General features: G+C 54.1%; 3 protein-coding genes across 3 annotated transcripts; 1 reads left to right on the top strand and 2 right to left on the bottom strand.

Moving 5' to 3' along the window:
• The first annotated feature begins 319 nt into the window (after positions 1-319).
• MEX3A (mex-3 RNA binding family member A) lies at positions 320-5447 on the top strand. The gene is made up of 2 exons (XM_070397180.1): positions 320-773; positions 4348-5447. Exons 1-2 carry the CDS (start codon positions 320-322, stop codon positions 5445-5447), a joined length of 1554 nt encoding a protein of 517 aa, XP_070253281.1.
• Positions 5448-10530: 5083 nt separating this feature from the next.
• Positions 10531-19953, bottom strand: RAB25 (RAB25, member RAS oncogene family). Its single transcript, XM_070395980.1, has 5 exons — positions 19692-19953; positions 16204-16399; positions 14816-15009; positions 11279-11359; positions 10531-10875 (listed from the first exon to the last, which is right to left on the bottom strand). The coding sequence occupies exons 1-5, from the start codon at positions 19732-19734 to the stop codon at positions 10748-10750; spliced, it is 642 nt and encodes a 213-aa protein (XP_070252081.1). The 5' UTR covers positions 19735-19953; the 3' UTR covers positions 10531-10747.
• A 985-nt stretch (positions 19954-20938) lies between these two features.
• Positions 20939-24095, bottom strand: LAMTOR2 (late endosomal/lysosomal adaptor, MAPK and MTOR activator 2). Its single transcript, XM_070396027.1, has 4 exons — positions 23944-24095; positions 23485-23647; positions 21348-21437; positions 20939-21136 (listed from the first exon to the last, which is right to left on the bottom strand). The coding sequence occupies exons 1-4, from the start codon at positions 24009-24011 to the stop codon at positions 21080-21082; spliced, it is 378 nt and encodes a 125-aa protein (XP_070252128.1). The 5' UTR covers positions 24012-24095; the 3' UTR covers positions 20939-21079.
• Positions 24096-24990: the final 895 nt, after the last annotated feature.

Below are 24990 nucleotides of genomic sequence, written 5' to 3'. Positions count from 1 at the left end.
GGGGCAGAGATCCCGCAGCCCCCGGTCCCCCGTCACCCCCGGAGAGGAGAAGAGATCTGCTTTCTTGGTTTTGTTTCTCTTTCCCCCCACCCCCACCCCGGGGGCTGGGGCGAGGGGAGTCGGGTTACAGGGTGTTTGGGGAGGGGGGCTTAGGGGGAGGGTCTATCTTTCTATCTCGCCGTCTTTCCCCCTCCCCAGTTCTTTGTTCCCCCCCTCCCCACACACCCCCTCCTCTCCTCTCCCCTCCCCTCCTCTCTCCTCTTTTCCCTTCCACCACCTCTCTCTCCCTCTCTCTCTCTCCCCCAGCTTTTGTTTCGCCATGCCTAGTCTAGTGGTATCTGGAATAATGGAAAGAAATGGGGGCTTTGGAGAACTAGGATGTTTCGGGGGAAGCGCTAAGGACCGAGGGCTGCTGGAAGACGAGCGCGCCCTTCAGCTGGCTCTCGATCAACTCTGCCTCCTGGGTTTGGGGGAGCCCCCCGCCCCCACGGCGGGCGAGGATGGGGGAGGTGGGGGGGGCGGCGCCCCTGCACAGCCGGCCGCTCCCCCGCAGCCGGCCCCGCCGCCGCCGCCCGCGGCGCCCCCGGCCGCCCCGACGGCGGCCCCCGCAGCGCAGACGCCTCAGCCCCCCACCGCCCCCAAAGGGGCCAGCGACGCCAAGCTCTGCGCTCTCTACAAAGAGGCCGAGCTGCGCCTGAAGGGCAGCAGCAACACCACCGAGTGTGTACCCGTGCCCACCTCCGAGCACGTGGCCGAGATCGTGGGCAGGCAAGGTAAGAGGGCGCCCCGATCGCGGAGCTGGAGGGGGGGGCACCCCATCCCTAGCGCGGAAAGTTCATTTCCTCTCTCGTCCACCTCTGGCTCTGTCCCTTCTCCACAAAGGGGGGCCCTCCTCAAACCCTGATTTCCTAGTGCCACAAAGTTCCCTGGAACCCCCAGTCAGACTGTTCTCCAGACCCTTCCTCCCCCAGGGCCCGGCCCTTAGACAAAGAAATATTCTCTCTTAAGAGAGAGGGAAAAGGGAGGAGATTGGTTTCCCAATCTAGAGAGGCTGTCTGTCCGGAGGGGGTGTCCACTCAAAGCCAGAAAAACTGGCAGAATGTGCAAAGAGTTACTCAGAAGCCCCTGCTCTGGTATCTGCTGGTGGATTGGGGAGGGGGTACCCCTGGGACCCCCAGCTGCCTGGAGTTACACACTTTGGGGGAGACCTGGCCTGGGGAGCCAGTCTGAGTATCTGTCTCTTTGTTGGGCTAAGTGTAGGAATGGAAGGGGGTGTGGCTCCTGGGAGGGTCCCAGCCTGGGGGGAGAGATGGGAAGGGGGGCTCCTGGGAGGAGGGGAGCCTGTGGTCACCCACACACCGAAGTTGAACGGTCTGTGGGGTTTGGGAAGGGGCGCCTCCAAGGAAGTCCACCTCCTGGTGTGGCCCTCTCCTCCTCCCTCTCAGGCTTTTGTTCTGGGCTGGCCTAGGCCAGGGGCCAGGGGCCTGGACAGGGGTCTCTGCTGGTGCCAGAGTAGGACGGGGTGGTAGGGGACATACTTAGGGGGAGGGGTGCGAAAGCTTCACCTGGAGATTCGGTGCAGGGCGTGTGTCTGGGTGCGTTGGGGGAGGGATGTAGAATTAACACGGTGTAGTCAGTCTGATACCACACCCTCCTCCACTCCAGCATCCCTGGACGGGTGGGGGTCGGAGTGTTGGTGACTGTCCAGATTGAGCAGACGGAATCTTGGGGACCCTTCCCTCTCCTAGTTTCCCAAAGGGGAGTTGTTGAGGGGGGGGGGGTCGGATTTGGAAATTGCAAGGCTGGGCTGGTGAGGTGGGGGTGGGGAAGGAGCAGGGGAGGAGCTGTCCCACAGTAGGGAACAATAGAGGAGCTGCATTCCGGCTGGGGAGTGAGGGAGGAGGCCGGCTGCTGGCAGGGGAAGAGGGGAGGCGAAGCCAGGGGGCCCTGCTCCTCATCCCACCTCACCCCCCTTAGTGCTGGAGGTTGGTGGGATTTTGCTCGGAGATCCAGAATGGAGGAGGGGAAGGTGCCACTGGCCTACGCAGCCCTCATTCCCACCCACCCCACTCCATCTCTTGAGATTTCTGGTTTGAAAAGTTGGATTTCCTCTTATCAGAAACTAGGGACCCACAGCCCTGGAATCGGGTGGGGACACTTAATATCTTTCTGGTGTGGGAGGGTGGTCTTGGGAGGCCCCAGAATTTCATGGAGTCATTTTTCCTCTTCTGCCTCCGCATCAGATGGAGCTGTCTCTCATAAAAGTAGAGGGGATTTCTCTCTTCCCCCTCATTCCTTAAGTATATGCAAGTCCTCCCTCTCGTCTAACCTCCCTTCTCCTGCTACAGGGTCAGTGCCCCTATATTTGACCTCTAGGAAGGTGAAGCCCGGAGGGTCTTCCCTTCAAGAGGTGATTCTTTAGGCTTGCAAAAACCTAGGGTCAGTTCCACCACCAGTTCTGCACTCCGGGGCCGCTAGCTTTTGTACTTAAAGTACTCGTGCCCTGGCCTGTCCTCCTCACCCCACCCCAACCCCCAAAGGTATTTAGCTCACTTAAGTTTATGGACCCAAAAGTTAGAGCCAAAACCCAGGTGCCTAGCAGACACCATGTGAGTAGACATTGTGTGAGAGGGAATGCCACTGCTCCTCCACTCTCCGTGCCTTACGAACAATCGTTTACTGGCATTAAAGCAGCAAGGACGTGAGCTCGACAACAGGTAGGACTTCTCAATTTCCAAGAAGTCTGAGGACAAAAGGGAGGGCAGATTCTCCTTTCTAAGGTCTCTTGAAGGTAAGGAGAGCTGCCCCAACCCATTCTATACTCCCATACACCAATCTGCTATGGTTGAAGGAACCATATGGAGTGGAGGAAGGAGACTAATAACAATAACAATAATAATAATAATAATAATAATAATCATCTCTCCTCAGGCCTGTGGACGGAGAGTTGGGGCAGTAGTTCCAGAAAACTGGAACGACTAGCGCTGGTTTTGGGGATAGGCAGTGTGGTGGGGGAGTGAGAAAGAGAATGTACCTGAAGAGGGGTGTGAATGTATCTCTGTGTGAATGGGGTGAAAGTTGTGGGCTCACATAGGAATGTGCTGTTCCTGTGCTGGGGGTGATAGGGATGGAGGAGTGGGATGGAGGGAAGCTGAGCCAGGGAATCCCTGTGAGTATGAGAGGTGCATGAAAGTATTGTTTAGAGAAAGCACATAGTGCCTCTCGGCTCTCGGGTCCTTATGTGTGCAAACTCACACATGTGGTATGTGTGCGTCAAGAAAGGATGTGAGTCTCTGTGAAGCTGGGTGCAGAGAGAGGGACTCGGGAGAGGAGAGAGGCTTGGCCAGTCGGCCATTGAGGTCTGCAACCTTTAGAGATGGTGCTGTCGCCCACCCTCGCTCTCTCTTCCCTTTCCCCTTCTCCCTCTTTGTCTCTTTGTCTCCGATTTCTTCTTTCTCTTCCTGCCTCTCTCCCCAACCTCTCAGCTTTAACCCACTCCTACTTCAAAGTGGAAATAAGGGTCCAGAATACCTTCTCCCTCACTCTAGTCAGCCCCCAGCCCATCTCAGCTCTCCCGCTCTTAGGGGACAGGGTGGCAGGAGTGACTATGGGGTTCAGTCCTGTCCCTCGCATGTCATTTTCTTTATCTTCATATTCCTCTTGTCCCTCTTGAAACTGATTCTCAGGTCCTTCCCAGCCTCCCCTACTCCACTAGTTGCTGCAAACCTGCTGTGAACTGGAGACACTGAGAGACACTAATGGGTGGATGCCATGGGGGAGGGGATCATAGAACAGATGGGGGTCGGTGGTCCCTGAGTAGGTTGGAGGACACTTTTAATGAATGGAGGCCCAGTGATGAGTGGATTGTGGGGTTACTGAGTGCATTTGGAGCTCTGTGGAAAGATCGGAGTCCGTGACAGATTGTGGGGAGGGGGGATAGAAAGGCAGTGTGATAGATTCAGTGATTTGGAAGTTGTGAGAAGCCAGGAATCAGTAGAGAAGTTGAGAGAACAGCTCAGGGTTGGGGAGAAATTAGTATGTAGATTTGAGGTGAGCTGCTTTCTGGGAGGGTTATTTCAGGGTTTCAAGGAGTAAATGAATTCGAAGGTCCTGAATGGCATTCAAGGGAGAGTTGTTACATTTTGAAAAGTGTGGTTGAGAGAGACCTTGGGTAGATCTGAGATAAGTGGATTGTTCAAATCAGGGTGGTTTGGGGGGCGGGGTTCACAGGGTAGATTGAGAGGTTCCGGGGGGCGGGCCTCTGAGTAAGGGTCAGGAGCCTATTGGTCCCAGTCCAAATCTTGTTCAGTGAGTTTCTTTCTCTCCCCGCTTCCCTGTCTATCCCAGGCTGCAAGATTAAGGCTCTGAGGGCCAAGACCAACACCTACATCAAGACCCCGGTGCGGGGCGAGGAGCCAGTGTTCATGGTGACTGGGCGGCGGGAGGACGTGGCCACAGCCCGAAGGGAAATCATCTCAGCGGCCGAGCACTTCTCCATGATCCGAGCATCACGCAACAAGTCGGGTGCCGCCTTCGGCGTGGCGCCTGCGCTGCCCGGCCAGGTGACCATTCGCGTGCGGGTGCCCTACCGCGTGGTGGGGCTGGTGGTGGGCCCCAAGGGGGCCACCATCAAGCGCATCCAGCAGCAGACCAACACGTACATTATCACGCCGAGCCGAGACCGTGACCCGGTGTTCGAGATTACGGGTGCCCCGGGCAACGTGGAGCGCGCACGGGAGGAGATCGAGACGCACATCGCGGTGCGCACCGGCAAGATCCTCGAGTACAACAATGAAAATGACTTCCTGGCAGGGAGCCCCGACGCCGCGCTGGACAGCCGCTATTCCGAGGCCTGGCGAGTGCACCCGCCCGCCTGCAAGCCCCTCTCCACCTTCCGGCAGAACAGCCTGGGCTGCATCGGCGAGTGCGCTGTGGACTCGGGCTTTGAGACCCCACGCCTGGGTGAGCAGGGCGGGGACTTTGGCTACAGCGGGTACCTGTTTCCCGGCTATGGTGTGGGCAAGCAGGATGTGTACTACGGGGTGGCGGAGACCAGCCCCCCGCTCTGGGCAGGCCAGGAGAACGCCACGCCCTCCTCGGTGCTCTTCTCCTCTGCCTCCTCCTCCTCCTCCTCTTCTGCCAAGACGCGCGCTGGTCCCCCAGGAGTGCACCGCTCTCCTGCCACCTCGGAGCTGGCGGGACTCCCGAGACGCCCGCCTGGAGAGCCACTTCAGGGCTTCTCCAAACTTGGGGGGGGAGGCCTGCGGAGTCCCGGGGGCGGGCGGGATTGCATGGTGTGCTTTGAGAGCGAGGTGACCGCTGCCCTCGTGCCCTGTGGACACAACCTGTTCTGCATGGAGTGTGCAGTACGCATCTGTGAGAGGACGGACCCCGAGTGTCCCGTCTGCCACATCACAGCCACGCAAGCCATCAGAATATTCTCCTAAGCCCCCTCCCCTGCCCCCGCCTCCGGGGGCCACTTCCCAGGGGCCTGCCCCTGGAGCTGGTTTCCACCAGAGCCTTTTGGAAATCAGCAATTCGAGGGGCCAGATGATTAGAGATCCTGGCTGGGGAGCGGGGAGGGGAGGTGATGGTGGCTGGAGGGTGGGCCACTTTGAGACCCTCTGGTCACCCTATCCTTGAAAGGTTGGGAGGGGACCAGGTTGGAAATTTTACTAGAGTTACAACTCTGATACCTCAACACACCCTTCAATCTGAAAGCAGCTAAGAGAAACTTTTGTTTTGCCAGCGGTGGCAGCTAAGGCATCCTGACCCCCTTTGTCCACCTCCCCCGAGTGTGTCATACTACCCCTTCCTCTATGGAGGGGAGGGGAAGGGAGAGGGAGAATTACCATCTGTATATAGAGGTGCTCTCTCCCATCCCCAAGTCCTCTGGTCCTGACCTCTGACCTCCTGGCATGACCCTTTGGACCCTCCACTGCCATATCCTGTTTGGGAATCTGTTCCTAGGTTTCCAAGATGGGAGGGGGTTGGGGCCCTTTCAGAAGCCTGCGTAGGCTGTAGGGGGTGGGAAGCATGCCAATCAATTAAGGGCTCAGACCTGTCTGTCTCCACAAAGTTGGGCTAGAAGGATCTGGATGAGGCTCCGCTGCCCCCTCCAGCTTTTCCCTCCTCTCTCCTCCCATTCTTCCTCCCCTTGGGTTCTCCTTTCTCCTTTGCTCTTTCCCCAGCTCCTCTCTTTACTCCCACCCCGTCTTTCTGTTTCTTCCCTTCTCCCCCCTCCCTTCTGCCCCTTCTAGCGCAGCTTTGGGGATACCATCCGCTTGGGGGAAGGACATTTTGGTGGCCCCCCTAATTTCTCTTGGCATCTAGAGGCCCTCTTTCCCCACTCCTCCAAAGACGCACCTCACATTCGTGATGGAATGTATCCCCATTCTCAGTGAAAATTTGAGGAGGGGACTAATACTGGGGTACATAAAGGGCCAACCCTCCACCTTTACCCTCCTTGGGCATTACATTTAGGGGGCAGTTCTTGGACTGGATTTCATGGCAGTGGTAGGAGGGGAGCCAGGGAGTGGGTCTGTTGTTTCAAGGAGCAATACCCCACTCCCTGCGCCCCTCTCGACCTCACACCAACCCATATTAGTGAGCAGATCATGAAGTGTCTGTCCTACCCACTGTGGTTGAGAAGAGAGGCCAGGTCTTCAGAGAGGGGTCAGTTCCAGGGCTAAGCAGGATTGGGGTGCGGCTGTTCTGAATCATGTTACAGGCCTTACACCCCCTTCGCTGCTTCCCTACTGCTCCCTTGGGGCTGCCACCAGCCTCCCACCCTCCTAGTTCCGCTGGCGGGCCAGGAGAGGATGGGGGATTGGAGTCCCTGGGGGGGGCGGTCCCAGGAAATTCTTGTATATAGTGAGGTGGGACTATTGTAAGTGATCTCTGAGCACGTAAGCTCTGGAGTCCCATTCCTGGATGGAGAGAGGGTGCAGGAATGGGGGTACAGAGGGGATTTCCTCCCCTCCTTCCTCCTGTTGGGAATTAACTCTCCACAGCCTTCCCCTCCACCACCAGCCAGGGAGGGGAGAGGAAGGAGGTCACAGCCAGGAAAACTGGCCTGTGACAACTTCCCTCCTTCCAGCCAATGTGAGCCATCCTGAGATGTCTGTACAATAGAAACCAAACCAAATGGGTTGCCCAGGGGAGGTGGGGGGCTGGGGCAGAGAAGGGATGTCTGTCTGTGGATTCCCCTCCCCCTCTCCACTCCTTACCCACAAAGGCAGAAGACTGTTACATTAGGGGGCTCGGAAGATTCCATCCCACCCTTACTGATTGAGCCAAACCTAGAAACAAACGCAGAACACACATAGTGAGAGACAAGGTAGAGGTGAGAAAGCGAGCGTGAGAGGGAGCGAGATAGGCGACCAACAGATAAAACAAAAATAGCAAAAAAAAAAAAAAGCAGTTCTTTATAATTTAATATTCTATTTTAATAAAGGCGTTTATTACCGTATAAATGTAGCAAAGAACCTGGGCTAATATGAAAAAAAAAAAGACTTTTTATTAGGTAATTTATTATATGAAAAGGATATTTTATTTTATGATAAAGTGATCCTTAAAAAATAAAAAAAACTTTAGAAGGTTTAGAATATATGTAGGGAGAGAAGAAAAAATACATTTGTATTCAGAGTTAAATCTTAAAAAAAAAAGTGTTTTTAATATATGTTCAGGTTTACGTTCCTTTTTCCCCCACTTTTCTTTTGGGGAGGAATGTCACTTGCTTTGGGGGAGGAGGAGCATCCTGGGATGGATGGCGGCTGAGGGAGCCTGGTCCCGCTGGGCCCTGCAAGTGGATTGGATTTCATTCCATGGGCTCCCTTCTCCTCTCCCCCTCCCCCTCGGGGGAGCTGGCAGAGCCAAACAAAGAAAGGAATTAACAAGAAAGGAAGAAGCTGGAGGATTGAGGATCCTGGGTGCTCCCGGGCCCCTGCCCCTGTCTCAGGGGCAAGTGAGGAGGGGAAGTCCAGAAGAGAGGCCTAGCAGGCCCCCCGGGACCCTCAGAGAGGTGTGAGATTTAAGAGAAATAGTTTTTGTTTTTAACCAAAAAATGAGAGAGAAGAAACTGAGGGGTTTAAAAGAAAATACTACAAAATAATAATTATTAATAATAATTCAAATTTATTTCATATAATCCTAGAGAAAAAAGAGAATTACTAGTTACTTAGTAGACTATTCAGATAGCTTAAAAGTTTAGTAGCATTGCGGGCCCCTGGGTCCAGTAGAATGTATAAAAGTCGTAACAAAAGGAAACTAGAGGGAAGTGGCTGAGTCACCCATCTTCAGATATCAGGGTGGAAGCAAATGGCTAGTGAAGGTTGGGAGCTTCTAGTCTGCTGGGGTTGATTCTGAGAATCCTTAGATTTTTAACTTGTAGGACAAATTGAGGAGGGGCTCGATTCCCGGGGCCTTTAAACAGATGGACACTGATCATTTCAACCAGGTGGGGGCAGCAGAGGCGGGGGAGCCTGCACCCTTGCTCTGCATCCCAGCACTGGGGGGCCTACCATCCGGGTCACTCCTTTGTCTCTGTTGGGCAGCCCTTGCTCCAAAGTGATTATGTCCATTCTTGGGGCTCTCGGTGAGGGCCCTAAGCCTAACCGAGGAAGTCCTTGAAGTGTCACCGCCAGTGGTACAGACTGATTCAAGAGCCTGGTAGGTCATTCCACACACATGCATACGCACACTTCTCAGCCTCGGGAGACGGGGTCCCTGCTCCTACCCAATCTTCCACTTGGCTTTTGGCAGCAGAGGAGTCAGTCTCACCCGCTCTCCTTTAAAGCTGCGCCGTGCTTTACAGGTTTGCAACATGCTTTACTGTCTCAGAGAAAGTTCAATTCCAAGGACTTTCCACCCACTGGGAAAAGGGGCTGCCAAGCGTACAGAGGCAGGGGGTGGGAAGCAGAGACACCAGGTGACCCTAGCCCTCTGCTCCATCCACCTGCATCTGTAAGAGTTCAGGTAGGGGTCACCCGTTGTGCTCTGGCCATCGTGAGGGCACATGGCTCCCCACTGAAAATTGGGGAGCTTGGCTGTTGCAGGCGAGAAATCAATTTTTTAAGCACTTGCCTTCTACCCACCCCCCACTTGCAGTCAAGGTCAGGCTCCCCGGGCGGCGGGGGGGGGGGGGGGTCCCTTGGCTCTTTGGCAAGAAGAGCCTGTTCCATGACACCAGGACTCTGTCATGCCCCTCCTGGCCCTAAACCCCAAACACATCTCCCTCTTCCCAATTTATTCTTCGCGCCCCCACCTAGGGACAGATTACCCCCTGCTCTTTTTGTCCTAGAAACCCCCATAGTTTGGGAAGGTAGTGTCTGGGGTGGGGAAGGCTTCCCCTTCTCCACTCAAGGGTGCGGGTAGGGTAGGGTGGGTAGGTGGAGACAGCCCTGGGGCAGGGGGGATGGTCTCTCCACTGTAGAAAGTAGAGTAGGATTGTGGTCAGACTTAATTTGAGGCATCTAGTGAGGACGCATACAAATCCACCACGGAAAAATAGTTCAAAAGCAAAATAAAAGGCGGGAAACAAAACGGACCCACGAATAATTGAGTCAAAGTGATGTTGCACAAAATGCAGAGAAACCAAGAAGGGGGAGGGTTAATGTATTAAATGTGCTATTAAGAAGTTAATTTTATTAAAAGTATTATTACTTAAGGCTCTGGCTTCTTTCTCTGTGTGTGGATCTGAACCACCTGGGGGTGGCGGGGGGTAGGGGGTGGTGGTGTGCGAGGGACCACTGTGATTGTAGCTGGGAGTTCTCTCTAGTGTAATTCTGGGCGCCCCTCCCTGCTCACCTTTGGGAGGTGGGTGGCTCCTGTATGCTCTCCACAGCTCCCAACTCCAGTCTCCAAATGCTCAATCCCCTTTTCTACCCATTTTACCCCTTCTATTCCTCGGGGGTGCCGTCAGACCTCCTTCCACTCTGCCCTGCAGAACAGGGGAAGACTAGAGACCGCCTTCCTGGGCTAATGGAGATGGAGAAAGGGCAGAGAGCTGAGACACACCCTCCCCACCAGATGCAATCTGTCCCTACACCCCAACCCTTCTTCTTTGGGGTCAGACAGAAAACCAGATGGAGATAGACCTTCCACCTCCCAGTCTTAAAGCCCTTTCCCCAGCACACAGAACAGGCTGGCCCCGACTCCCCCTCCTCCCCCCCCTCTACCATCTCCCCTGCCTCCCTTCACCCCTGGCATTGGAGTGACCTCAGTTCTTGGCACCAGGGCCCTGGGCACCAGATGGTCCCCTCTGATGGTCTCCTTTGTCTTGCCTTCCAGATACCCCCCCCCCTCCATCATACTGTCCTCCCTCCCCCCCTACTCTGGGGGTTAGCAGGGGGAAGGGCGGGCACCTCTCACCCCCTTGGCACTGTCCCCAGACCACAGGACTTCAGAGGCAGCTGGCCCTGGGGGGCAGCGGGGAGGATGAAGCGAGGGGAAGGGAAGGGAAGGGTACCGGGACTCAGAGGAAGAGCGAGTTGCAGGGAGGCACAGACGGGAGGCAGCAGGATGGCCAGGCACGGATATAAAACAGCTTTATTGAGAGCTCTAGTCTGTGAGGTTAGCAGATAATACGGGGGTGGGGGGGCACGAAGACCTTAGAGCTCGGCGGGCTGTGAACAGGGAACAGGCCACTGACATCTGGAGCCACAGGGCAGGGAACGTTCCTGGAGCGCGGGGCTGGGGAGCACCCTCACTAGGAAGCTGGTGAGGGCAGGGCTGGTGCTAGCCAAGGTCAGAGGCTGATGCAACAGGCCCTCTTCTCACCAGGGCCAGGCTCCTGCCCAGCCTGGGCACTGCCCAGGGTGATGGCATTGGTCCGAGTGCTGTTCTGCCTCTGCTTGGACACTTTTGCGAAAATCTCTGAGAGGGGAGAGGGGAGTGGTCAGTTCAGAAGCCCACGCTCCCTGTGCTCACACCACATGCCCCCTTCTGAGGGGTGGTCGCACTTAAAGGAGGTTTTGCTGAAAGGAAGTGGAGTTCCTGTCCCTTCTACTTACCTGGGTGGGGAAGGACCAAGACTCTGCTCCCTGAGAAGTGTGGCCTTCTGGTTCCTTCCCTAAGCTCCAGGCTCAGTGGGGGTGGGGCAGCACTAGGGAATGTCTGGGGAGGGGGGGCGGTGGTGGGAGGCTCTGAGGAGGCTGGGGACACACAGAGGTGCTGAGGAACCAGCTGGGGTGGAGAGGGCTGGGTGTCTGCATTCCTACCACTGCCCGTGCAAGCCTGGGGTTGGAATGGGGTGCCAAATAGAGGCAGGGGCTCTAACCTTTAAGGACAGTTTCAAAGGCCAGCTCCACGTTGGTGGAATCCAGGGCTGAGGTCTCCAGGAATAGCAGCCCATTGTTTTCTGACAGGAAAGGAAACACACCATTAATTGTGGGGTCAAAAGCAATAGTAACAAAATTTAATTACTTATTATATAGCTTACTATGTGCTAAACCCTTGGCATGTGTAGCTCATTTAATTCTTTTTTTTTTTTTAATGTTTTTATTGATTTCAGAGAGAGGAAGGGAGAGGGAGAGAGGGAGAGAAACATCAATGATGAGAGAGAATCATTGATTGGCTGCCTCCTGCACTCCCCCTACTGGGGATCAAACCTGCAACCCGGGCACGTGCCTGACTGGGACTCTACCTGTAACCTCCTGGTTCATAGATTGACACTCAGCCACTGAGCCACACCAACCAGGCAGCTCATTTAATTCTTAAAACAACCTGTGAAGTAGGTTTGAATACCATCCCCCCTCCTTTTTTTTGGCAGATATGTAGTCATTCACAATTTTTATAAGAAACATTTCAGTAGAGTGGTATAAATTTTTTTTAAAGGCCAAACAGTAATTCTTTTATTCATTTACTAGAGGCCTGGTGCACGAATTTGTGCACAGGTGGGGCCCGGCCGGCCTGCCCTGGCCTGCCCTGATCGGGCAAATCGGGCTGGGCCAGCCAGGGGGAAGGGCCGAGGGCGGTTGGCTGGCTGGCCCCGCCCCCTGGTTGAACTCCCAGTGGAGGGGACAATTTGCATATTAGCCTTTTATTATATAGGATTTTTAAAAAAATATATTTTATTGACTTTTTACAGAGAGGAAGGGAGAGAGATAGAGAGTTAGAAACATCGATGAGAGAGAAACATCGATCAGCTGCCTCCTGCACATCTCTTACTGTGGATGTGCCCGCAACCAAGGTACATGCCCTTGACCGGATCGAACCCAGGACCCTTCAGTCCACAGGCTGACGCTCTATACACTGAGCCAAACCAGTTTCGGCATATTTTATTGATTTTTTATAGAGAGGAAGGGAGAGGGATAGAGAGTTAGAAACATCAATCAGCTGCCTCCTGCACTCCCCGCACTGGGGATGTGCCTGCAGCCAAGGTACATGCCCTTGACCGGAATCGAACCTGGGACCCTTCAGTCTGCAGGCCGACACTCTATCCACTGAGCCAAACCAGCTAGGGCTGAGTGGCACAAATTAAAGTTGCATCGGACTGAGGAGTGAAAGCAGTAGGTTCAGACTTCTATTCCAAGATGATAGGAGAAAATATTACAAGAATACAAAATGCTCATATTTGTGGGTTAGGACACATCCTATCTGAGGGAGCATTTGAAGACTCTAGCAGAGGAAGTGATGAAATAAGGTCATGGAGCAAGAGAGGGAAGAGGGGGAGATTAATAGAAGCAAAAATGTGTTTCCTTTGCAGGAATTTTTTTTTTTTTTTGCAGGAATTTTTTGTTTACCAATCTCAGTCATGTAACTTCTATGTCTGTGCTTAGATTGGGCCTAACATTCTGGCTAACTTTAATAACCCCACCTAAAAGAACATACAGTAGAACCTCGTTTCTTGAACTTAATTCGTTCTGGAAGGCTGTTTGAAAACTGAATCATTCTTTCCCATTAGAAATAACGTAAATTGAATTAATCCGCTCCAGACTCCCAGATGATTCCCCTGATTTAGTCTTTTTTATATACAGGACATGTTATAAATAAACACTTTAAAAACAAAAAGGACATGAAATGTGAATGAACATTTAATAAAAAGGAAAGGAAATGTACAGTAAAAAATGAAAATTTAACAATAATTAAAAGCAGCAAAAAAAAACCCATAAAAATATTCACAGCACACTATCCTGAGATTTTAACAATGGTAAACCGACTCATACTCATGCATTCTCTCTCTCTGTCACCTGGGAAATGTGTGACTGATCATACAGGTATCAGCATGAAAGGGTTGTCAGGTTGAAAAGCGAATTGTTCAAGATGGGAAACGTTCAAGAAACGAGGTTCCACCGTAATAGCAGGGTGATGCATTCTGTTTGCAGCAAGGGATTAACATGTCACCCATGAATGACAGCTCAAGGACACATTTCAAGAAAATAAGCCATCTCAGTATTCCAGGAGAAATCATAGATCCTAAGGTAAGTTCCTTAGAGGTCATCTGGTTTTATCCTTTGGATTATAAAAGAAACAATTAAAACCAGAGAGGTAATGTCCAAACCGACATGGCTCTGTGGTGGCCGAGTCTCCATCTCAGTGACCATAATCTAGGTTTCAGAATCTTGTGGGGATTCAGAACGAGTCACCCCAAGACATGCCTCTGTGGTACTTGAATTAGGGGCCCTGCCCATAATAAGAGATTATCAAAGATAACCTCTCCTGACCTATCTCGAGGGCAGAACAAACTTCTATTTACTAAGCATCTGCTCATCTTATCCTGCAGTGACCCTCGGAAGCCCTCAACGTGCATTACCTCATCCCGAGCTCAGAGTGTCGTACATACCTCAGACCCCCTTTCTAGCTGAACTGCCCGGGTCTCCGGCTGCCTCCCTGTCACTCGGCCACAATCCCCTCTGGTTTTTACAGCCCAAACTTACAGGGACTTCTCTTCCTGACAATGGAATCCTGGGCTGTTGGACAGGCCCTTTTAGCGCCTCCACCCCTCCTACCAATCTCAATGTGATTTCTTCTTTAATTCTCTAGTCGTAGAGCTTTCATTCAGCCAGCTTTCAGGCAGTTCCGAATGATGGTTGTTCTGTATTTTAGTTGTAATTCTGATGTGGTTGTGGAAGGATGCAAGTACTGTTTTTACCTACACAGCCATCTTGGCTCCTCCTTGAATACCATCCCATCTATAGAAGAGGAAGCTGAGGCCCAGAAACACAGAGAGAGAATGTGAAAGAACTCGCTCAGCGTCCCACAGAGAGTAACTGGCCCAGAGATGTCAGGCTGGGCTGTTGGGAGTCCTGAGCCTACACACTTAACCACTGTATCTTGTTGCCTTGAAACCCCGGAGGACGCCTCGGGAAAGTGTGACTTGGAGATAGTCAAGGGGAGCCCATCTGCCACACTTAGCATCTTTGAGCGCCGCAAGGTGAGGCTGTCTTAAAATCAACTATAGCCCGGCCAGCGGCTCAGTGGTTGAGGGTCAACCTATGAACCAGGAGGTCACGGTTTCATTCCCGGTCAGGGCACATGCCCCGGTTGCAGGCTCGATCCCCAGCGTGGGACGTGCAGGAGGCAGCTGACCAATGATTCTCTCTCATCATTGATGTCTCTCTCTTTCTCTTTTTCTCCCTTCCTCTCTGAAATCAATAAAAATATATTTAATAAATAAATAAATAAATAAATAAATAAATCAACTATAAATAATTACCCATAGAGACAATCTCAGGGCAAGGGGTGGGACATCAAGGGAAACAGGGTTACAGAGGGGAAGGGCTGACCCTGAAGAAGAGGGGTGAAGGCAGAAGGCCCTGGGTGGGACCAGTGTGGGTGGGTGGAGAGGTCAGCCCAGGTCTTGGCAGGCTCTTACCAGCGAACATGCGGGCCTCGTCACTCGGCACCTCCCGGGCCTGGGTGAGGTCGCTCTTGTTGCCCACAAGCATGACGACGATGGTGGCCTCGGCATGGTCGTAGAGCTCCTTCAGCCAGCGCTCCACCACGGCGTAGGTGTGGTGCTTGGTTAGGTCGAACACCAGCAGGGCCCCCACCGCACCACGGTAGTACCTGGGTGGGGTGGAAGGGGTGGACAGAGAGGCAAGGTCAAGGTGGTTGGGCCCAGCCTCAGAGCCAAGCCTCAAGCCAAAAAGCTAGAGTTGAGTCCTGGAGATGGGGAAACAGGAGAACTGGAGTACAGGGACGCAAACCCAAACCGGGCAGCCCACGGCCCTGCTGCCGACATTGAGAGCCTTCAGGAATGCCGGTCGCGGAGGCTCTGAAGACGCCCTCCCTGCTCTACAACCACTGGCTCCCTCCCTCCCTCCTGGCCCCTCTGCTTCCCCAGGTCCTTGGTTCTGATTTTAGCCCCTATCCGCCAGTGCATCCCCGGGCCCTGGTCAAGTGTGTCTCCTGGATGCCCCACCTCCAAGATCTCCCTCACCTGGCTCCTTGGCCCTCAGCACCCTCTTCTCCCTCATGGCCATCTGTCTAGGACCAGCTACGTGCCCACCCCATGCAGCAGTCCCTACGCTGAGCATCGGATGCATCCTTGCAGGCACTGAGGTTCACTCCTGGAGCTTCTGCAGACTGGTGATACGTAACTGAGGCTCACAAGAGGTCAGGTGACCAGTCCAAGAGTGATGTGTGTAACCACAGCCCGACTCCAGCTTCCTGCCCCTGGCAGGGACTGCCCCCACCACACCTCCACGGACCACCTTTCTCAGATCCGGCCGACACTGACTGGGGACACTGCGTGTGGCATCCTGAGTCTGTAAAATGCAGTGGAGGGGTTCGGCCCTCACCTCTGTGGTTGGATGTTAAAGGTGCCAAGTGCAGAGCACTGTGCAGAAGTGAGGGGTGCCCTCACTCCCCGGAGCCTGGCCATCTCAGCTCTGCCTGGATTTCACTTCCTTGAGCTACAAGCTTGTATTTAAACAGGGGTTAGGAGAGCACCTTACTCCTATGGTCCCTCGGGGATTGAATAAAATGCCCAAGAGAAGGGCCTGTGCCTTCCTGGGCACACAGCAAAGGTTTACTTAGAAAGTGGGGGCAGTGACTCCTGTTTTAGTCCTAGCAGAAAGTGTCACTATATCCCGTCTCCGACTGTGCATGGCTCATAGCATGTGTCTCCACGCGTCCTGTGATCCCACCAGGAAGTACACTGCTGAGTGTCCTTGCCTCCTCCCACCCCTCTCTCCTCCAGAGGTGTTCCCTGACTTCCCCGCACCCTCACACCCCGGCAGTCCCCGAGCCCGGGCTCACGCGGAGGTGATGGCTCTGTACCGCTCCAGGCCGGCCGTGTCCCAAATCTGAGCCTTGACGGCAGCAGTGCCCAGCATGACAGTGCGGGTGGAGAACTCAACCCCGATGGTGGTGCGGCTATCGTGGCTGAATTCATTGCGAGTGAATCGGGACAGCAGGTTGGTCTTCCCCACTCCGGACTCACCGATCAGCACCACTGAAGGAGAGACAAGGGGTGAGCTGGGCTGAGCCCCCAAGCCTACTGAGCCTACTGAGCACAGGGGAGCTGCTCTCAGAAAACTGGGAGGGAGCAGGGGCTCCTGGCAGAGACTGGGGCCTACACCTTCCCATGCTGTGTATCCGGGGCAGAAGGGCCAAAAACGGGACTCGGCTAAGGGGCTCTCATGGTCCCAGGCCTGGTCTGAGGAGAAAAGCCTGCGGCTCTGGTGATGGGTGGCGTCTGCGGGCAGAGAACTCAACCCCGATGGTGGTGCGGCTGTGGTGGGTGTTGGGGTTCAGGGGCTGTGGGGGGAGGGCAGCAGGGGTGTGAATGTGGACAGGGATGGTAGAGTCTGGGGGAGGGTGCACATCCCTGGAGTAGGGAATGTGAGCACTGAGTTGGGAGGACAAGTGGGAGGGGTGGCGTGTGTGCTTGTGTGGGAAGCATAGGTGGGGCTAGAAGTGTGGGTGAGGAGAAAGTTCAGCAGACGGCACGTCTGGGCCGGCGGGGAGGTTTGGAGGTGTGTGTGTGTGTGTGTGTGTGTGTGTAAAAAGTTAGGATCCAGCCGAAACCGGTTTGGCTCAGTGGATAGAGCATCGGCCTTCGGACTGAAGTGTCCCGGGTTCGATTCCGGTCAAGGGAACGTACCTGGGTTGTGGGCACATCCCCAGTAGGAAATGTGCGGGAGGCGGCTGATCGATGTTTCTCTCTCATCAATGTTTCTAACTCTCTATCTCTCTCCCTTCCTCTCTGTAAAAAATCAATAAAATATATTTTAAAAAAAAAGTTAGGATCCAGTTGTTCCCAAGGAGGGTCAGTCTTGAATGGGGCTACATGTTAGACCCCCTGTGTGTGTCCTTCAGCAAGTTATTAACTTCCCTGACCTTCTTTTTCACATGAAAAATAGGAATAACAATAGTACCTACCTAATGGGTTACTGTAACAAATGAGATATTGCCCAAGGTCTAGTGAGTGCAAAACTGTTACTCTCATGACTGTTGTTGGTGGGCCAGCATTTTTCCCTTCAGACTTTTAGGGGCAAGCATCCGCCAGAAGGGCCCTGAAGAGCCTTTGAGCTGGAGGGCAGGGTCCAGGGCCCAGCCTCACCCACCAGGGCGGATGCGAGCAAGGCTCACAAATTGCACAGGCACTGAGCTAAGCATACGGAGTGAGAGAAAGCCCCCCGGATGGTTCTAGAAAGGCATGGTAAGAGGATGTGTGTGTGTGTCTGTGTGTTCCTGTCTCTCTCCTATTGGGGACCCAGTGTACACTCATCCCTCCCAGTGAGTGGGTGCCTAGCCCTGTCCTTAGGCTCCAAAGGTGCTTAGGGCAAGGGGTTTGGAGTCGGAGGGATTGGGGTTTGTGCTGACTTTGTGACCTTTCGTTTGTTTGTGGAAGGGAGGGGAAGAGAGAGAGAGAGAGAGAAACATCAATGTGAGAGAGACATATTAATTGGTTGCCTCCTACACATGCCCCGACCAGGGCTGGGGATCGAGTTTGCAATCGAGGTACGTGCCCTTGACTGGAACGGAACCCAGGACCCTTCAGTTCACAGGCCGACACTCTAACCACTGAGCCAAACCAGCCAGGGCACTTTGTGACCTTTTGTAAGCTCCTTGGTTCTCATCTGTTAAAGTTTAGGAGTGCCTACTCCTACTCAGTGCCAGGCACTGTCCTGGAGCCTTTACATGTATTAACTCATCTAACCCTCACGACAGTGCCACGAAGCCAGGACCACGATTAGGATCATCGCCTTTTTACAGGTAAAGGAGGCACTTGGGGGGTTAAACAGCTTGAACAAGATAACACAGCCAGTGAGGTAAGCACAGGTGTGCTGCCCAGATGTGCCCGCCAGCAAGGACTGAGCCCAGCTGCAGGCAGTGCAGTCGGCGGACAGCCTCCAGCTGCCTGCTCCTTTGGCATCTGCCTCTGGCGCAGAGCAGCCTCGCCTGGCCGTGCCTCTCCTGGGCCGTCTGCATCCAGTGCCCAAACAAGGCCAGGGTATCACGGCGCTCCCCGCCTTCGCCCAAGGCTTGGAGATCCTACTTTGCCGTTTAACTTCTCTCTCTGCCCAGTCCTCTTTCCTCTCCCTTCCTTTCAATGGTGTTGATACACAATGAACATCTTTCAGGGCAAACTTCTTAGTGGCCGCTTCTGGAGACACAACCTCAGTAAGTTGTGAGTGGCAGGGCTGAGATTTGAACTCTGTCTGGCGCCTGACTGTTATGCCTTACTGACCATTATGCTTTCAAAATCCAAGAACGTTGGGGGGCTGTTATGGTGACTAATAAGCTAGTGGCTGGCACGTAGGAAGGGCTAAATAAATGGTAGGTAGTGACTGGTAGTATCAGTGCCCCAAACTCTTGCTAGCTCTTGCCCGGTCTCCTCTTCCTGGGAAAGATGATCAGGTGTGGCTGCTCTCTGCATCAGAGGCAGATGCTAAAGGAGCAGTTGGGAGTACGGGTTCGGGTTCGCCTGTGTCCCAAGTGAGGGTGGGGCTGCGGCTGGGAGAGGCCGTGGGGTGGGGTGGCTGGACAGGGGATCATGGCTCTGCCAGTCCACCCTGCTCTGAAGGAGGTGTGGCGGTGAAGGGGATGTGGGGGCCCGGGAACGATAAGGGGGCCAAACACAGGAGTTTAGAATAAAGAACAGGAAAGAAACGTGCACACTTCCAGGGACAGCCCAGCTGAACCCGGTGCCTGGTATTTGGGCCCGGGGGTCTGCCTGTCAGGTGACACACAAAAGGCTATGGCCCTAGGAGTCCTCTGAGCCCTATTAGACCCTGCTCCCAGTTCACCACATCTCCCCTGTATCTTCACCCAGCCCCAAGGCTGGAGAAACCTGTCCTCTCTCCTTCTCTGTACATCTGCCCAGAACGATGACTTTTCCCTCTTAAGTCTGTCTGTTTCTCCCTCCCTCCACGAGGGAAGTCCTCTCAGAAGTCTGACCTCCATCTCTCATGCTGCAGCAGGTGACTATTCCTAGGAACTTGGCCTTCCATTAGGAATGGGGCAGAGGAGCCTAACTAGGCACTATTAGAGAGAGAGAGCAGCACCATTCATTATTTACAACCGCAGAGCATTCTGGCAGCCCTAAGACTTTTTTTGCTACAGTAACCAGACCCTCCCCCATGCTTGCAGCTTTCTTATACAAAGGAATGACGAGCCCTGGGGGGTCCTGGTAAGAGATTAAAAAAACAACAGCAACAAACGAACAGGAGGGACCGCCTCTGTGGGTCTCCTTCTGGGTCTGTCCCAGGCTCCCTCTTCCTTGAGGAACCCCAACTTACCCTTAAAGACAAAGTTATAATCTTCCTCGGTTCCGTTCCCCATCTTGGCTCCGCATGGAGGGTGCAGGTGTCCTCAGGGGCAGAGGTGACGGGTCTATGCGTTGCCTCAACGCCTTCAGCCCTCAGCTCTTAAGAGACCTGGATCTACCCCTTCTCTCATTGGAGGTAAAGAAACTTCTGCAACCAGAGGGATTGGGGGGCAAGGCCCGGGCAGGCTCACCTCTGGCAGGTGGAGGTGCTGCAAGGAAGCTGCGGACGGAACAGGAAGAGCAGGCCGGCTGGAGACCTGGGGCCCAGGTGGGTGGAGACGCTGACGTCAGACAGGTTAGACAGGTTGGGTGTCTGCTCTCAGCCGGGCTCCCGCAATGGGGTGAGCAGGCTCCAGAGGGTGACCGTCGGGGAGGTTGGGACAGGGCCTTCAGAGAGCCAGCTGAGGACTGAGTGCATGTTGTTCGGCTCCTGGGACCTGTGGCCAAGGCAGGTCCAGCTGCCAGTGAGAACCAGTCCCTCAGGGAGCAGAAACCTACTTGGCCTTCTTCTTTTCCTTTAGAGCCTCCGGTGGTGGTGGTGGTGGGGAGGGGGTAACTGGGGGCACCAAGGGAAAGGTTGACAGGATGACAACGACCCTGCAGAGCTCTGGGAGTTGCCTCTTGGGTGCAGCAAATTCTGCCCCTCCCTGATAGCCCAGGGCCTGGGAGGGGCAGCATTTCTTACTCTGGGTGGAACTGGAACTTGCCACCTACTTACTTTCTTAGGATGGGTCCCTTCCTAGAGCACTGGGAAGCGGGCTGGCCGCTCCCTGCCCAGACCTGCTCTAAGAACACTGGGTAGGGGGAGACCTGGGGCAGAAACAGCCAGACAGGGTGAGGGGTCTGATATAGGGCCAGGATCTGGAGACAAGTTTCTTCAGATCACTGCCCCGGACCTTTGGCCTCAAAACAGAGCCACCCTATCTGCAAAGGGCTTCAGGATCTGGAGGTCTGGGTGAGCGTGTGAATGTCTGAGAGAAAAACAACAAAGGGGTGCCCCCTCCCAACCTAAAGGGTAGAAAAGGCACCCTACCGAAGTCGGGACTGAAGGACACTGAGCTCTCAGGCCCCATATTGTTTTTGTCCAACGTGACCCCCACTGTCCCCCTGCTCCTTGGAGCTCACTTCCAATCAATGTTTCTTTCTCATCGATGTCTCTCTCTCTCCCTCTCCCTTTCTCTCTCTCTAAAGTCAATAAAAACATATTAAAAAAAAAAATACACATGACAGGAGTGAAATTTATTCTTGGAAAAAACAAAGTCCCACCCTCCCCCCACAGTCCAGGAAGGGTTCCCCAGGGGGCCTTGTCCCTCCAAAGAGTCAGCTCTCTCGTCTGGCCCCTACTTCCATCAGTGCCCATTACGATGCTGCTACTTGGGTGAGGGGCTCCTCCAGGTACTGCACCAAGGCCTGGGCCTGCGAGAGGAGGAGGAGAAATCAGTGCCACACACGGCCTGCCGTGAGAGGGATCCCAAATCCGGGTAGACTCCCAATGCTGAGAACCCAGCCCCTAGCCCCACGTCATGGACTGGGTGACATGGGGACATTAGGAAGGTGGTGGGGATGGGAGTGGTGATAAAGAACAGAGGCCAGGCCTGGGGTTGGAGAGGGATGGGCACATACACACCTTCGCCTTGAGCATTCCGAAGCCAACAGTCTCCTTGGCATACATACACAGCAGAAGGTTGGCCACTCGGGTGATGGCTACACGGCCCTCCTGGAGGGGTGATATCGTAGGATGTGATATTCTGCTTGGCACCCTCAGCTCCCTCTCTCCTCAAGGAGTGCTCTTGGGAGAGACTGTATCCTCCTTCCATGCCCTGGGCACAGCCCTGGACATGGGGTCCTACACTCAGATGCCAGCCTTAGCACAGGACCTACTGACCAAGTTACCCTGGGAAACTCAGTCTCTCAGAAACTCAGATTCTCTTCCTGTAACCAGTTGGGGAAGGTGTTAGTACACGGGAAGGGGTTTGGGATCTGCAAAGGGCTATCCAAATGGGTGATGTCATTATGATGGGTTCACCCCCAAGACACTGTAAGGGGCTTAAAAGCAGTAACTCAACATATTTTCCCTCTTTCCCCATGGTGATGTTTTTCAAACTGTAGGTTTGACCCCAGAGTAAGATCAACTAAGAAGGGTGATCAATATTAAAAGAAAAAGGAAGCCTGGCCAGCGTGGTTCAGTGGGGGAGGGTTGACCTCTGAACCAGGAGGTCACGGTTCCATTCCTGGTCAGGGCATAGGCCTCCGTTTTGGGCTTGACCCCCAGTGTGGGGCATGCAGGAGGCATCCAGTTTATGATTCTCTCTCATAATTGATGTTTCTCTCTCCCTCTCTTCCTCTTCCTTCCTCTCTGAATTAAATAAAGAGATATATTTTAAAAAGAAAGAAAAAGGAAAGAAGAGAAATTAAGTGCATTGCATGTAGTAAGGGAAGTACTGTTTCATGCCAACTTTTGTTTTTGTGGGCATACTAGTGTGTGTGTACCAGACTCTGACTTAAAATGTGTTTCTTATGGCTGGGTTGTGGTCAAATATTTAAAAGCGATTGCCTTATAGCACCAGCTCCAGGACAGGTGCCCCGTAGGAGTCATTAGTTGAACTGAAATGCATCCTTGGTGGGCAGTGGGTGAGAAAGAGGTAGGCAGCTGAGCTATAGTGCAAATCCTTCACTCTTGGGGCCTTTTCAATTTGGCTCAGCTCACTTTCACTAGGTAACCATTGCGTGCTGGGAATCAGGTGCTGCACCCCTGCTTCTCTGGCCTCATCTCCTAATAACCTCTCCCATTCTCATGCCACTCCACCCACATCAACCTTGTTGATCCTTCACCCGGCACCATTTTGCCTCACGATTTTTGCACCTGCTTTTCTATCAGAAATGTTTTCCCCCCGACAGCCACATGCCTTGCCAACTTCCTTCAAATCTACGGTAAAACGTCACCTTTTCAGTGAGATTGTCCCTGGCTCATGTCCCCCTCTATCTCACTTCCTTGCTTCATTTTTCCCCCCAAAGCATTTTCAATACCTAATGTACTGCACACTTTTTAAACTTACATATTTTACAAAACATATTTACAAACTTATTTTACAATGCGTCCACATTTCACTTATTTTAAGACATGTCAAACTGGGAGCTGCCTTAGGGCTGCAGTTTTTGTCTGTCCTGTTTGCTACTTTTCCCCCCGGTCCCGAGAACACTACAGGGACCTAAATACTTGTTGACGGAACAAAAGGGATTCATAGTTTCTGTTTCCAAGAAGTTCACAACCTAATGGCCACTTCCCTTTTCTGGGCGTCAAAACCTTTCTCTGTAAAATGAAGGGATGGGACAAGGGTTCGGAGACTCTCATGGTTCTGCAAGTCAATGAATCCGGGACGCTCACACTTTGTGTGCACCTCCCTCTACAGTTCCTCTCTCCACTCTTATTTGATCTTCACAGCCACCCTGTGAGTTGGTGGTGGTGGTGAGGGGATTATTGTTTCCTCCTTAGAGTTTAGGTGAGGAAGGGAGGCTCAAAGAGGTTAAATAACTTATGCAAAGGTCCTCAGATGGTAAGTGGCTGGCGGCGACCACAACTCCAGGTAGATGCTGGACCCAGGGCTCCTCCCTCACCACTTGATGCATAAAATCCTGCCTCTTACAAAAGCTGCTGGCGCTAAATCTTAGCAATCCTCCATAGATCCCAACCATCCAGGATGGCGTACAGGTCACCCCCTGGGGATCCCCTTTGGGGACGGAGGAAGTGGCTCCTCTCTCCATACCATGCAGTCCATGAGGATGAATTTGAGATTGTCTTCATTAAATGCTTGGTTCCCGTTGCGGTCGTAAGCGGCCCAGATGTTACTGGCGATGGCTGCGGTGACCCGTGCGTCGGTGTCCCCGTAGCCAGAGTAGGCCAGCAGAGATCCCTCGTTATTCAGCAGCCTGGCGAGGGACAGGGAGGGAGAGCGACGTGCTCAGCATGGGGAGTAAAAGCCTCGGGTTCCCATCACAGCCCCCGCCACGGACGCCTCTAGAAAGCAAGGGTCTGGGCTGAGTGTGTCCTGGAACGTGACCCGAGCACCCAGCATGTCAATGTCCATTTTCCTGAGGGGTCCTCCATGCCAGCTGCCCTAGCTGCTGCCCTTTCCCTTCCCCGACATCCTTCCCCATCCCTCCCTCAGAGAGCCGCGCGCTGCCCCACTCCTGTGCTCGCCACTAGGTCCTCGGTCCACACTCACAAGGTGCTCTGGACACCTCCAGTGTTGGCTTGGCTCAGCACCTGGGTCAGAGCCTTAGGACGCAGCATGCCTGCGATTCCTAAGCCGGGACTTTTGCACCAAGACCCTCGAATTGCCTTCTGCAGGGCTCCGCCAGCCGCTTCCGGTACTGCCCTGCTCCAAAGCGCTCTGGGAATTGTAGTTCCCCGGCCCGACTTTATAGTTCTGCGTCAACCCCGCCCCGCCGCGGGGGCCACTGGGAATTGTAGTTCCTTGAGGCCTCGCGAGGCACCCTGGGAACTATAGTTCGCCTTTCCGCTGAGACCTAGCGGTTATGGGGGACGCGGGGGGAGAGGGGGAATTTGAGAGCGGGAGTGAAAGGACAGTGGCGGTATTGGAAGAACATGGAACTCCTTCGGGGAGAGAGAAGTTATCGTGTTCGCTTAGTAATCCTCGATTCAGTAATTTTTAAAAAAATCCCTATATTGGTCAGGCACACCTTTGGTTATTTTCAAAGTAATTTTCTACGTTGTGCACAATTCTGCGAGGTGGGATACGTGCTATTGAGGAAACCAAGGCTCGGGAAGGTCACGCAGGCAAAACCCTGTCTCTGGAACCGAACTTCATAGAGTTCATTCGGGCCCCGACCCCGGGGAAGGAAGGCAGCCCTCGAGGGGAGGTTCGCGGTGGCCACGCACAGGCGGAGAAGCTCAGCCTCCGGGCGGCGGAGGCCCCGGCCTAGGAAGGACTTGGGTTTCCCGCGGGCGACGAGCTTCCGCCGGGAACGGAGAGGAGGAGGCCACAGAAACCCCTTTGTCCGCAGCGGGAATGACCTGCCGCGGGGGCAGGGGCAGCTTCGGGGCGGAGGGGACGCGGCTGGGTGCGCGCCTTCTCCGCTGGCCCCGGTCTCCCGCGGGGAGCCTGCCCCGCGCCCCGCCCGTGAGGGACCCGCCCCGCCCCGCGCCTCCGGGGGTCAGCGCCCGCGAGGCCCCGTCCAGGCGGCGGGACCCCGGGCTCAGCCCTGGGCGGGCTCCGCTGCAGCGGTCCTCCCAGTCCGCCCGGGGCGCT

Source organism: Myotis yumanensis, unplaced genomic scaffold (genome assembly GCF_028538775.1).
Source record: "Myotis yumanensis isolate MYYU_CA2020_CCGP unplaced genomic scaffold, mMyoYum1.0.hap1 SCAF_17, whole genome shotgun sequence".
Lineage (NCBI taxonomy): Eukaryota > Metazoa > Chordata > Mammalia > Chiroptera > Vespertilionidae > Myotis > Myotis yumanensis.
Note: the sequence above shows the minus strand (reverse complement) of the source record. Positions and strands in the feature narration are given on the sequence as shown.

Excerpts from the sequence above, each read along its gene's own strand:
- LAMTOR2 (XM_070396027.1), bottom strand. The coding sequence starts at position 24,011 with ATGCTGCGTCCTAAGGCTCTGACCCAGGTGCTGAGCCAAGCCAACACT. Across the intron at positions 21,438-23,484 it reads TCATCCTCATGGACTGCATG|GAGGGCCGTGTAGCCATCAC; the intron begins GTATGGAGAGAG and ends TCACCCCTCCAG. Across the intron at positions 21,137-21,347 it reads TCGGAATGCTCAAGGCGAAG|GCCCAGGCCTTGGTGCAGTA; the intron begins GTGTGTATGTGC and ends CTCCTCTCGCAG.
- MEX3A (XM_070397180.1), top strand. The coding sequence starts at position 320 with ATGCCTAGTCTAGTGGTATCTGGAATAATGGAAAGAAATGGGGGCTTT. Across the intron at positions 774-4,347 it reads CGAGATCGTGGGCAGGCAAG|GCTGCAAGATTAAGGCTCTG; the intron begins GTAAGAGGGCGC and ends TGTCTATCCCAG.
- RAB25 (XM_070395980.1), bottom strand. The coding sequence starts at position 19,734 with ATGGGGAACGGAACCGAGGAAGATTATAACTTTGTCTTTAAGG. Across the intron at positions 11,360-14,815 it reads CGAGGCCCGCATGTTCGCTG|AAAACAATGGGCTGCTATTC; the intron begins GTAAGAGCCTGC and ends CTTTCCTGTCAG. Across the intron at positions 10,876-11,278 it reads CTTTGAAACTGTCCTTAAAG|AGATTTTCGCAAAAGTGTCC; the intron begins GTTAGAGCCCCT and ends CTCCCCTCTCAG.